Source organism: Heptranchias perlo, chromosome 3 (assembly GCF_035084215.1).
Source record: "Heptranchias perlo isolate sHepPer1 chromosome 3, sHepPer1.hap1, whole genome shotgun sequence".
NCBI lineage: Eukaryota > Metazoa > Chordata > Chondrichthyes > Hexanchiformes > Hexanchidae > Heptranchias > Heptranchias perlo.
This window is the reverse complement of record NC_090327.1, coordinates 134148212-134161662: the sequence shown is the minus strand read 5'-3', so window position 1 is coordinate 134161662 and position 13451 is coordinate 134148212. Positions and strand designations below refer to the sequence as shown.

Sequence of the window (13451 nt, the reverse complement as noted above, 5' to 3'; positions counted from 1 at the left end):
CATATCAAAAGGTGTTTCCCACCTTGACCACGTACATTATCTTTATCTTTATCTTTATCCCAGTCTATCTGGAGATAGTTAAAATCGCCCAATTTTATTGTTTTGTTCTTGCATATCTCCTTCAGCTGTCTATAAGTGATCGCTTCCTCTGTCTGACCTTCACTGTTCGGTAGCCTGTAATGAATTGTACCATTTGCTTCCTATTCTTTAACTCTGTCCACATGGATTCTGTCTCAGTGCAACCACCTAGAACTTGCTTGCATTCCAGTGATGTGATAGGATCCTTTATTAATACTGCCACCCCACCAGAAATATTATGTTCCCAGTCCTGTCCAAACTCAAACCATGCTTCCATTATAGCTACTATATCATATTCTTCTATAGTTATCAATCCTCCTGACACTCCAGCTTTGTTTCAAATGCTTTGTGCATTCATATACATATCATTCAATTATGACTTTCAAAAGGTATTTGATAAAGTACCACATAACAGACTTATTTGGAAAACAGAAGCACACGGAATTAAAGGGAGGTTGGTAACTTGGGTACGTAATTGGTTAAGGGATAGGAGGCAGAGAGTAGTGGTGAACAGATGTTTTTCTGACTGAAGAGAAGTATGCAGTGGGGCTTTTCTTATATATAAATTACCTGAACTTGGGTATAGGGAATGCAATTTTGAAGTTTGTGGATGATGCAAAATGTGGCAATGTAATAAATAGTGAAGAGGACAGTAGCAGACTTCAGGAGGACATAGACAGACTGGTGAAATGGACAGACAGATGGCAGATGCAATTTAATGCGGGTAAGTGTGAAGTGACGCACTTTGGGAGGAACAACATGGAGAGGCAATATAATCTAAATGAGTGGGGTGCAAGAGCAGGGGGGCCTGGGGGTGCATATTCACAAATCTTTGAAGGTGGCAGGGCGAGTTGATAAGGCAATTAAGAAAGCGTATGGGATACTTGGCTTTGTAAATAGGGGCATTGAATACAAGAACAGGGAAGTCATGCTAAACCTTTACAAATCACTGACTAGGCCTCAGCTGCTGGAGTATTGTGTACAATTCTGGGCACCACACTTCAGGAAGGATGTTTAATGTTAAAACTAAATTATATAAAATCACTGCTCAAACCTTTTTCCTTTGGCAACAATTTTTATTAGTGGCTTTAACTCAGCAACTTAGGTGTTGTTTGTTCTTGGTAAACAGTAAATCATGGTTGATACTTATTGCATAAAATAAGTATAGACTGATCCCTCAACTTCCTCATCACCACTTTCATAAAGGGTTATGATTGACTCAGTATATAATTAATGTGGGCACATTTTATCTAATTAAGTCCATGCTATACTAACCTGGATTAAATAAAGAAAAAAAGCTTGCATTTATATTACATCTACATCATTTATATGATTATATTGCATTTATATTACAATAACTTATATTGCATTTATATTATATCTACATCATTTATATTACATCTTCAGGATGTTCCAAAATACTTTACAACCAATTGATTCGTACTTATTATGTAGGCAAAAGCAGCAGCCAGTGTGCATACAGGGAGATCCCACAGATAGCAAACAAACTAACGAATGAATGAGTGTTTTTGGTGAGGTTGATTGAGGCAAGAATGTTGGCAAGACACCAGAAGAACTCTCTCCGCCTCTCCGAATAGTAGGGTGGAATCTTTACATCCATTTGAAGTTGGTGCCATTCTGGGAAACAATGGTATGGTGCTTGGTACTGGTCATATTCATTTTAAGTACCTGAGTCTGATCAAATAAATCTGTTGCCCCCTCAATCAACTTTTATAATCCCAAGCAAGATAGAATATACCAATTCTTAATTTTACGTCCTTGCCCTTTATTGATTCCAATAGCATCTGAAAATTGAAAATAAGGAATATAGTCCATCTCCTTCTCCACCCCCTCCCTCCTCAATTTTGCAATCTTTCCTGTGGCCTGGAATTTTATAAATTGCATAAACAAGGTTCGAACAATGAGTTTACATTTGTGTCACCATAGATCAGCTGTATATTAATGGTAGATTATTACTACCCAATAATAATAATGGTTTCACTGCTACGTAGTAGTCTGGTCCAAGGTGTGTGTGTGTGTGTGTGTGTGTGTGTGTGTGTGTACACATTTGATTAACCGCAGGATATTTGGAAAATTCCGTTGAGGGTAACTGGAGTTAACCTGCTGTTGTTGTGCAGTTCAAAGGAAAATTGGTAAAAGTACCCATTCTAACGAAAACAATTGATGCCCTACACATTCTGCAGATAGTGTCAGGCAAGTTGACTGCACATATTTCAGATGCCTACACAAAACAAGTCAGCATGAAAAAGATCAGCACAGAGCAGCATAAAGCTCCCTATCTACAATATTTGCTACCCTGTACAATGGGAAACATATTCTATGAATGTGGAGGCAGCTAGGCCAACCTACTTTCCAGGTCTCTATCTAGACTGGTTATAACATGCCCTTGAGGTGGCGACTGAGCTTTGCTCAGATCATAATTTTGCCTTGAGAAATGGTGGATATGGATTTTGTATATTCCTGTACTACAGTGGAAACTTTGAGCACTAATGTGCTGCACTGCCCTCAAGTGTTTATATTGTGCTGCAGGAAATTAAGTTTATGTGAAAAAAAAAGTTGATTTGCTGCAATATGTATAATATATAAAAGAAAAAGTAGTTACTCTGAAATCTTAAACTGTAACTTAATATCTGCCCAGAACTAAGTTACAAATCAGCAGAACTAGGAAGAATCACCTTCAGCCTTACCTCTGCAAGTAAATGAGCCGATATCATTGTCTATTTAAATTTTTTTCCCAATTCGTTTAAACCTTTAGTATTCAAACATAGTCTTGTGTAACATCATCTTCTGGGGCTTAAGGTATATGTACCTATATGGACAGCATTTGAACCCTGCAAATTAATTTGAGAAAAAATATCCATGATTTTACATAGGAACATCGGAATTTCTAGACGATATAAGACCATTGTCAATCTAGTTCGCCTTCTACCATCCTGGTAGTCGCATGATACAATGACAGTTCAATTGTTGACTAATCATAGCAATCAATCTCTGTCAATTCTACAACAGACCCAGACATGACACTAGGAAAACTCCAGTGGTGGAGAGCTTTGGAAACCATACATCGAAAGTCACCTGTTCCATCCAAGTTATCTACGCTTACTGTGTGTCGTGTCTCAAATTACTCGTTCTTAATTGAAAAATGTTATTTTCAAAACAAAATCTATCTAATTTGCATTTGAATTAATAAATGCTAACTGCTTCCACCATCCTCCTATGGAGCCTATTCCATGGATTGGCCACTCGCTCACAGAAATATTGTTTCCGCAGATTTGAATTTATCCCCCTTCGAGCGCAGGCCGTGTCCTCTGGTTCTTCTGAACAAAGTGAAGTAGCTTGTCATGGTCTACATTATCTAGTCCTTTTAAAATCCTAAAAACAGCAATCACATCACCTCTCAAACTTCTCTTTTTCTAGTGAGAACATGCCCAAATTACATAATCACTCCTCATAATCCAATCCTTCCCTCCCCTCAATCATTCTGGCTGCTCTCTTCTGTATCCTTTTGAATAGCTGCAATATCCTTTGTATATTGCAACAACCAGTACACTGTATTCTATGTGTGGTCGCACCAATGATTTATAAAGTGGCAGGATTACCTCACTATTTCAGATCAATATTGACCTTGATCCCAACATCTGATTTGCTTTACTCACTGCCACCGAGCACATTGTTACGATAGTTTCAGTTTATTGAAAGAAAGAAAGAACTTGCATTCATATAGCTCCTCTCGTGACCTCAGGATGTCCCAAAGTGCTTTACATCCAATAAAGCAATTTTTGACGTGTAGTCACTGTTGTGATGTGGGAAACAAGGCAGCCAATTTGTACACAGCAAGGACCCACAGTGTGATAATGACCAGATAATCTGTTTGTGATGATTGGTTGAGGAATAAATATTGACTGGGACACTGGGGCGAACTTCACTGATCTTTGATTAGTGCCATGGGATCTTTTATGTCTACCTGCAGACAGGGCCTTCATTTAACGTCTCATCCGAAAGACGGCACATCCAACAGTGCAGCACTCCCTCAATACTGCACTGAAGTGTCAGCTTAGAAAATGTGCTCGAGTCTCTGGAGTGGGATTTGAACTCATAACCTTCTGACTCGGAGGCGAGAGTGCTACCAACTGAGCCACAGATGACACCTGTAATATACCCCCATTCGTTTTCATTTTCCATGCACATTATTTTCTTTCCATTTAAGGAATAGTCCCTTTCTGGATTTTTTTTGTCCCCATGTGAAGCACTTTGCATTTCTCTACATTGAATTTCATCTGCCATCTTTCTACCCAGTTCCCAAATATATTCAAATCCTTGTCTTGTTGAGCTTTGGAGTCTACCACCTTCATTAGCTTTGTATTTTCTATTTTCACTCCATTATTGCTCAGTGTAATTCTTGGTGTAACTTTGTTTTCTTGTCTAAAACCCTATATTGATGGCTGAAAAGGTCAGGCATTCATTAGGGGAAGGGTATTTAATGATGGAACTGTGGAATGGGGCCTAGTATGTCATTCCTTTAATCTGAAACGTTCACACCCAGAATAGTGAAGAGTAGAAAGAGTGCTTAAACAACCGTCGCTGTACTCAAGCTGAGGCAGGAGTCGGATTGGTGGGCTGATAATATTGACTGAAGAAAGATCTCTAATATATAATACTTGTATAATAGTAAACAGTATTTAGCTTGCTTTGCTTTATTTTAACAAGTCACAATTTTTCACCTGTTTTGGGGTTTGTAATTTGTAGGAATAAATGGATCATTTTTGCGTTGGCAGGCTGTGTGGTGCTGCAAAGACCGGTGCTTGGGCCTCAGCTGTTAACAATATATATCAATGACTTAGGTGAGGGGATCAAATGTAATGTATCCAAGTTTGCTGACGATACCAAGCTAGGTGGGAAAGTAAGCTGTGAGGAAGATGCAAAGGGATATAGATAGGTTAAGTGAGTGGGCGAGAAGGTGGTAGATGGACTGTAATGTGAGGAAATGTGAGGCTATCTACTTTGGTAGGAAGAATAAAAAAGCAGAATATTTTTTAAAAGGTGAGAGACTAGGAAATGTTGGTAATCAGAGGGACATGGGTGTTCTTGTACATGAATCACAAAAAGTTAACATGCAGGTACAGCAGGCAATTAGGAAGGCAAATGGTATGTTCGCCTTTATTGCAAGCAGATTAGAGTGTAAGAGTATGGAGGTCTTGCTGCAATTATATAGGGCTCTGGTGAGACCATACCTGGAGTACTGTGTACAGTTTTGGTGTCCTTACCTAAGGAAGGATATACTTGTCTTGGAGGGGGTGCAATGAAGGTTCTCTAAATTGACTCCTGGGATGAGAGAGTTGTCCTATGAGGAGAGATTGAGTAGAATGGGCCTATACTCTCTGGCGTTTAGAAGAATGAGAGGTGATCTCATTGAAACGTATAAAATTCTGAGGGGGCTTGACAGGGTGGATGCTGAGAGGCTGTTTCCTCTGGCTGGAGAGTTTAGAACTAGGGGTCATAGTCCCATGACAAGTGGTCGGCCATTTAGAACAGAGATGAGGAGGAATTTCTTCACTCAGAGTGTTCTGAATCTTTGAAATTCTCTACCCAAGAGGGCAGTTGGTGCTCAGTCGTTGAGTGTATTCAAGGCTGAGAAAAATAAGTTTTTGGACACTAAGGGATATGGAGATTGGGCGGGAAAGTAGAGTTGAGGTAGATGATCAGCCATGATCTTATTGAATGGGCTCAAGGGGCCGTATGGCCTACTCCTGCTCCTATTTCTGCCTGTATCTGCCTGTACCTCCTGAAAGCCTTGCCTAGCAGCACAGTCACACTTCCTTCCTTTCATTAGATGTTGAATCCCTTCCTCCATTCCTCTGCTTTATATAAAACATTGAAGTGCCTCTGTGCTGTTGGTTTTGGAAGGGAAGTGTGTCAGGGAATACTGTACCGGGGGAGGGGTGGGGGGGAGCTATTCTGGCTGCTCCATAGACCACTCTGTTTCTTGCTGTGAGAATAGAGCAATCTCTTTCACAGAAGCGGCAAGGATATTCCTTCCTCACAGTAGCATTCCATAATATGTTCTCATTGTGAGAGTGGCAGCAGGTAGATAACGGATTGGAAAAGCAGAGGAGAGTGTATCTGGCAGCACACCAATTGGGAAAAGACAGACTATTTATTTTAACTGAATGGAGGTTTTCTTCAGTTGCTGAGGTGTTTCTGTAGAACAATTGCCAAAATTTAAATTGCCAGATATATAAAACGAAAGTAATACTCTGTGCACAATGACATACAAGTCTAAAGGTATAAAAAAAATTGCTACGCTTCTTCATAAACCTGGCGGCCAAAGGTCTTAAGAGACAGGTAGGTGGAGGAGTTTAAGGAGGGAATTCCAGAGCGTGGGGCCTCGGCGGCTGAAGGCACGGCTGCCAATAATAGGCGAAGGGAAGGGGGATACCCAAGAGTAAGTGGTTGTCTGCCTCTTGTTCAATAGTGTATGGTGTGAAGGTTGAAAAAGAAAAGGGAATTTGAAGTGAGAAATGGACAGTAATGTTTGAACACTGAAATAATATGCTGCAGTAACCTAAATTAAAGATTATTGAGGTCTAGACCAGCAAATAATAATGCTTGTGTTTAGGAATATGAAGGAACCGCATAAATTATTTGATTTGCAAAATTGCAGACGTGAACGTGCAAACTGAAATAACACTGCCTGTTTTTTATAATTCCAGACTGGGAGTCAACAGATAAAGCAGCAAAAGTTGTAGGTAAGTGCTGTGTTTTTAAAAAAAAAAAATTATTCTAAGTTGTATATGATCCCAAAAGAAATTAAAGGCTGGTGCTGCTTATTAGCATAAAACATCAGCAATAATGGGGAAACTGCACGTCAATAATTATTATAAATATTTCTTAAGCCTTCCGTAAAGCATGTAAATGCAGCCTATGTGATGACATTAGGTTTTACTGAGAAATAGGGAAGAATTTTTCCAATAAACAAGAGTACTTGTGACCAGACTGTACAGGTAGTCACAGTATCTTTGATTAAAAATAATGGATTGTATGTCAGTTGAAAGTTAAAATTACATGTTTACTATGCATGATATTTTTATATTTGAACCTCAAAGCAGAAATTTGATTCTTTCCCTCCACTGTCCCTGGGCCTGCAGTGTTGAAATAAGATGGTTCATTGAGAGGGTTATTTGACACTACTCTTTCTCCTACCCTCCCCCCTCCCCCCCCCCCCCCGTCCCTTTCCAATCAAAAAAAGAGCATTTTTAGCAATTGATCTTCAATAACCACTTGTAGCATATTAGAATGTCGACTATTTCTGAGTTAGACAAATGGGGGAGAAAAATGGAACTCGCATAACCAGCAATGTATTCAACTTAACAATGCACTATGCAATGGGCCTATATTTCATGAAATCTTATTGAATGGCAGAGCAGGCTTGAGGGGCTGTATGGCCTACTCCTGATCCTATTTCTTATGTTCTTATGTATTTACTGGGAAAACTCTTTTCATATGATTAGAAAATGTAAAAATAAACTAGGTGAGTATTTTTATTCTTAGTCTTTTTTTAAAAGAAGTATTTGAGAAACTCAACTTTTTAATTCATTCATGGGATGTGGTCGTCGCTGGCAAGGCCAGCATTTATTGCCCATCCCTAATTGCCCTTAATGTTTTAAGAAACTTGTTGACAGTGTCACCCAATATAATTAATAGCATCATCACCTGCAAATTCCCCTCCTAGTCATACACATCCTGACTTGGACAATATCATCGTTCAATCATGGCTACTGGGTCAAAATCGTGGAATACCCTACATAACACCATTGTGGGAGCACCATCACTACAAGGACTGCAGTGGTTCAAGAAGACGGCCCACCACTATCTCTCGGCAACTAGGGAGGGGAAATAAATGAGGCTTTGCCAGTGTTGCCCACATTCATGAAGAAATAATAAAAAAAACACATTGAGATTCAGGATGTCATTACAAAATGTGTTGAGGGTACAAAGTTTGGATTAGCTAGATCTGAAGTTTAAATAGCGAGACCAGTTGTATGAGTGAGGAAATCTGTTAAATTGCCAAATGTCTTGAATGCCAACCACCAGGAAACTTGAAATGCTTTCTGGCCATTTATGAAAATGTGCACATCTCCTGTTCCTCTTTGCTCTATGCAATTTGAGGCTGAAGAGAAGCACATACAAATGTTTCCTTCTTCCCAAGCTACATAGCCAGGGAATATGAAGACACACCTCGGCCCCCCCCCCCCCCCCCCAAATAAAGCAGAAAAAGGAGACACATCTATTCTTGCCTCCTCCCACCCCAAACTAAATAGCCAAGAAATGTAGATATTACCCGCCCCACCTCCCCAAACCTAGACCAAAAGAAAATTATGTATTCATTCTCTTACCCAAATTAAAAGTAAGTACCCAGAGAAAGCAGATGAATAGGCAACACATCCACCTGTATTTTACTGAAGTTGTAAGGAAAAATGCCATCCGTTAAGGAGCTGCTTACTGTTAGCATTCTGCCATGTATGTGATTGGATAATGTTGCACATGTGCAAGGGGATGCAAATAACTAAATCTTGCAAAACAAATGGATGCATCTAAATTTCAATAGATTCTGAAATTGTTGATTCAGTTTAGACCAATAAAGTTCCTCCTTGAGGTTCGTTGGTCTTATTACATATGCTTTGGAACCCTTTTACTGTGAAATTTGGTCAAAATGCCAGGTGATCAGAGGATTTGAGTGTTACTAAAATACACTTCAGAATGGAGAAAGCAACAATTTTATATTCGTGTAAAATAGTTTGTGCTACATCAAATTGCAACAGTCTCCCAACATTTCCGTTTCTTGTTTTGTGACGCTATCACAGAACCATAGAAGTTTACGCCACAGAAGGCGGCAATTCGGCCTATCGTGTCTGTGCTGGCTTTTTGCTAGAGCAAACCAAAACTAATCGCACTGCCACACACTCTCCCCACATCCCTGTATCATCTTCTGCTTCAAATATTTATCCAATTTTCCCTTAAAAGATGTAATGGTCTCTGCCTCAACCACTCCCTATGGCAAAACATTCTATGTTCCAACAAACCTCTGTGTAAAGATATTTTTCTTAACCCCTCTCCTCACTCTTAGTGCCAATTTTAAGTTGTTAACCTCTTGTCACTGACTACCAAACCAGAGGAAATAGTCTTTCCAGGTCCTCCTCCAGTATACCTATGTTCTCGCTTCCACTGCCATTTGCAAAAAATACAAAATAGTTATTTAATATCCACCATACATTCTTCCACAAAAATTAGAAATTTCCTTCTTTCCTCTGGTCCTATGCTCTCTACCTATTTTATAGATGCTTATAAAATTCCCTAAAATTTCCTTTAATATTATCAATTACTCTGTTTTCATATTCCATTTTTAGTATTTCTAATCTCATTTTTCACTTCCCTACTATACCTTCTATATTCATATGATATTCTTTAGCATTATCAGCCCTAAGTTTATCATAAAACTTTCTTTTAAAAGTTTGTTTAGTTTTAATCTCTCAATTTGTCCATGGATCTCTATACTTTGCACCCACTTTTCACCAGATAGGAGTATATTTATTTGGGTACTCTGTGCATCTCATATTTGAAGATTTCCCACTGCTGATATGTCTACATGTTTGCTAACTTCTCTGGCTATTTAATTTGGGCTAGATCCCCTTTTTATTTTGCTGAATGTGCCTTATTCCAGTCCCGCACCCTAATATTTAACTCTTCATTATCCTTTTCTGTTCTTAGATTGAACCCTACTCACGCAACCAGTTATTTGATCACTTAAATTCCCAGAATTAAATCAAGCTATGCTTCTTGTTAGACTAGAAACATACAGCTCTAGAAAACAATCTAAGCGGCATTCCTCACCTTGACCATATGCATTACCTGTACACCAATCTATCTTGGGATAGTTAAAATCATACAAACATTATTGTCCTCTTGTACTTGCATATCTTTTTCTGTCTGCAGATCTCCACTGTTTGGTGGGCTGTAATGCACACCAAGAATTGCAACATTTCACTTTATCTTTGTTAACTCTACCCATATGGATATTGCCAATTCCAGTAACTTTGTTTCCCTGCACCTATGATCCTGTGTCTTTCTGCAGCCTCAGTGGATGATCATTCACTTCTCTTTCTACACTATCCCTGTTTCCTGAACTATCTAACACTGCCTTTTGGGTGTCCACATTCCAGAGAGTATGATCCAGAAACTCTTCCTCCTCTTTGATGCTGTAGAGTGAGGCCAATTGCTGCAGAGCATAGAGATCCTCTGGTCCAGAGATTCAAATTTATGACACTTCATGTCAGTGTTGATACGCTGAGGATCGCTGATGGTTCATGTATCTCTTACTACACACGTCACGAGGAATCCCTGCACTACCCACCCCTTTGTGCTTAGCTTAATTTACACAATAGCCCAACTAACATGGAACGGTGGGGGTGGGGGGTGGAGCTGCCAATCAGAGAACAGCTAATCACACCTCTTTTGTAGCCAATTAATTATGTATTACTGCCTCAAACCACCTCACTAATAAGGTATCAAATAAACAACATTAAACCTAGACTCTCCATTTTCCATGGGCAAACCTCGAGCAATGTGCACCCACTGTCCCTCGAACAGTTCCAGGACTCACGTGCCCTCCACACCTATCTCCGAACCTGGTCATTTTGTGGGTGCTCCAAGCTGACTCCACCCTATCTACAAGTCAACTTCATCCCACCATTGGACCTCTGAACTTTAACTTTGGACTCTCTTATCTACTCTCTATTTTCCATTTACAACCAAGACATATCTATCCTAATCTTTGCCATGCCTATTGCCTGAATTTCCTCTGCATCCATTTGCATGCAAATTTTGGCTGATGCTTGGTCCTGATCCCATTGCTTCTGTCTCCCTTTTTCTTTCTCTTCTCTTTACCGCTCTTGGGCTCTTCTACCCTGTCTCCTTCCCCTCTTGTTATCCAGTCATAACCTTTCACATCTCCCCTCTCGGGTACTTGGCCCCGGCAATTCCTCTAGCTTCCTACTCTCCTGTCATCGTCCCAGGCTTGACTCCTCCTTGGATGAGCCCACTGCTTCCCTCTGTGCCTCTCTTTGCATTTTCCGAAGGGCCCATCCAAGACATTCGTTGCTGCTCCTTACTAGCTGCAATCCCAGCTGCCCCATCCTGCTCTCTCACTAACCATCCCACCCAGCTCGCTAATAGGGGGCTAATTTTGCCAATATCTTTCCTGCCCCAAACACCACTGACAGCGTTGACTCTGCCAGTGGATCAACAATCAAAGCCCCTCTTCACATCTTCCTCTAGAATATCTGTTCATTTGCAAACAAGGCCATTGCCATCCATCACCTTATTGTTAATAATTGCATTAATGTCATGGTCTTGACAGAAACTTGGTTTATGGATGATGACACCTTTCCCCGTACTGAAGCCTCCCGCCTGGCTATACTTTCCATCACCTACACCACCCAAATCGCCGTGGTAGCGGTGTGGCCCTTATCACCAAATATCACCTTGGTCTGTCCCCCTACTCCTCTGGCACCTTCTCCTCCTTTTGAGCACCTCGCCTTATTCTACCCCTCTCGCTTCTCTTTTAAAATCCTCATTCTCAACTGTCCACACAAATCCCACCCCAAGTTTTTCACCACGATCCTCGCTCATTTCCTCTCTCAGCGTTTGTAAAAATCTACAGTATAAGTACAAAGAAGATTCCTCACTTGGCTGGAATATCAGGTTCTCAAAGACAACTAGCTTTAATAGCCATTCAAAAAAGTTTTGTAATCAGAATTTTAAAAAAATGATTTCTTAGTTGGTAAGAAATGAAGTAGTTTAATGTCCGAGATTATGCGATTTTAGACCTGTGTTTTTTTTTCTGGGCCTACTGCATATGCTTGAGGAAATTTAAGGAAAAAGTTATGGAAAATTTTGCCTTGGGCAGCCATGTGCAAAATGTAACATCTGTGGTTCGAAAGATAGGCTGATCTGTTCGCCACAGATTGTTTATGTAAATGTATGCATCAGTGTCTTCCTCCTTCATTTAGTGACCATATTTTTTTAAAAGAAGAATCATTTTCTGAATGCCTGTTCATGTGTGCTCATGATATGCAGAAAAATCCACCAAGAAAAAAACACATAGATATCTTTTTGAAAAAAAATCCTCTTGATTGCAGTAAGCATTGCTTTTAATAGAAATACTTGAGGATGCTTTATGGAATGCAGTACACATCACTTGACTGAATGTTCTGGTAATCTTGTCATTTGTAATGTAACCGTTTTAGTTTGTTTTTCTTAACGCTTGAATTTCAAGTCTATAACCGGTTCCTGAAAAGTCCTTTTTATATGCTCTACTGAAGTACCTCTTCCTTCTCTTGGTGTGAATTTTCTTTTCTCCTCTCCTGAAGGCAATAAATCCTTGTTGGTTATGGTTTCACAGTTGGCAGGCAGCTTTCAGTATCTTGCCCAAATGACCATTCTTTATTCATAAACCCAAACAATGGATGTTGGTAGGCTATTTTTCTATGCCACTATCGCATCTGACCCTTGTCCTCACCTGACATCCACAGAGAGGATAGTGATCAGGAGTAGAAGCCATAGCCAATTTTCCTTTCCCTAACCCTGGATACTGGGGCCAATTGTAACACTCATACGGTGACTGTAGCTGAGATCAGCTAACCCAGCAAAGACTGATTTGAATCTGGGACCTTTTCTGGTCTGTGTGACTTAGCAATTACTCCATTTAAAGTACTTTATTTAAAGCAGCAGTAAGAGTTGTAAGTCAGATGTGACTCCAGGATGGTATGTTGCCTCCCTGGTGCTAGGGTCAAGGATGTCATGGAGTGGCTGCAGGACATTCTGAAGGGGGAAGGTGAACAGCCAGAGGTCGTGGTCCATATCTGTACCAATGACATCGGTAAAAAAAGAGGGATGAGGTCCTGCAAGCAGAATATAGGGAGTTAGGAAATAAATTAAAAAGCAGGACCTCTAAGGTAGTAATCTCAGGATTACTCCCCGTGTCACGTGCTAGCGAGAGCAGAAATAGGAGAACAGACCAGATGAATGCGTGGCTTGAGAGATGGTGTAGGAGGGAGGGGTTTAAATTCCTGAGGCATTGGGACCGATTCTGGGACAGGCGGGACCTGGACGGGTTACACCCAAGCAGAACCGGGACCAATATCCTCGCATTTGCTAGTTCTGTTGGGGAGGGTTTAAACTAGTATGGCAGGGGGATGGGAACCAAAGGGCAGGTACAGATAGGACAAAGTCACACCAGGAAACAGGAAGTAGAAAAGCAATCAGTGATGTAGTTAGCGACTCAGAAAGGCAAAAGA

General features: G+C 40.2%; 1 protein-coding gene across 19 annotated transcripts in view; it reads left to right on the top strand.

Moving 5' to 3' along the window:
• The window catches only part of fam49bb (family with sequence similarity 49 member Bb), a 165629-nt gene that overhangs the window by 95450 nt on the left and 56728 nt on the right, over nt 1–13451 (top strand). For all 19 annotated transcript variants that reach the window (XM_067982006.1, XM_067982005.1, XM_067981994.1 and 16 more), the window contains one exon: nt 6810–6845. Coding sequence is in view for 1 of the 19 variants with exons in the window: in XM_067981986.1 (XP_067838087.1) it covers nt 6810–6845 (36 nt within the window). In the remaining 18 variants the exon portion in view is untranslated. The remainder of the gene's footprint in view (nt 1–6809; nt 6846–13451) is intronic.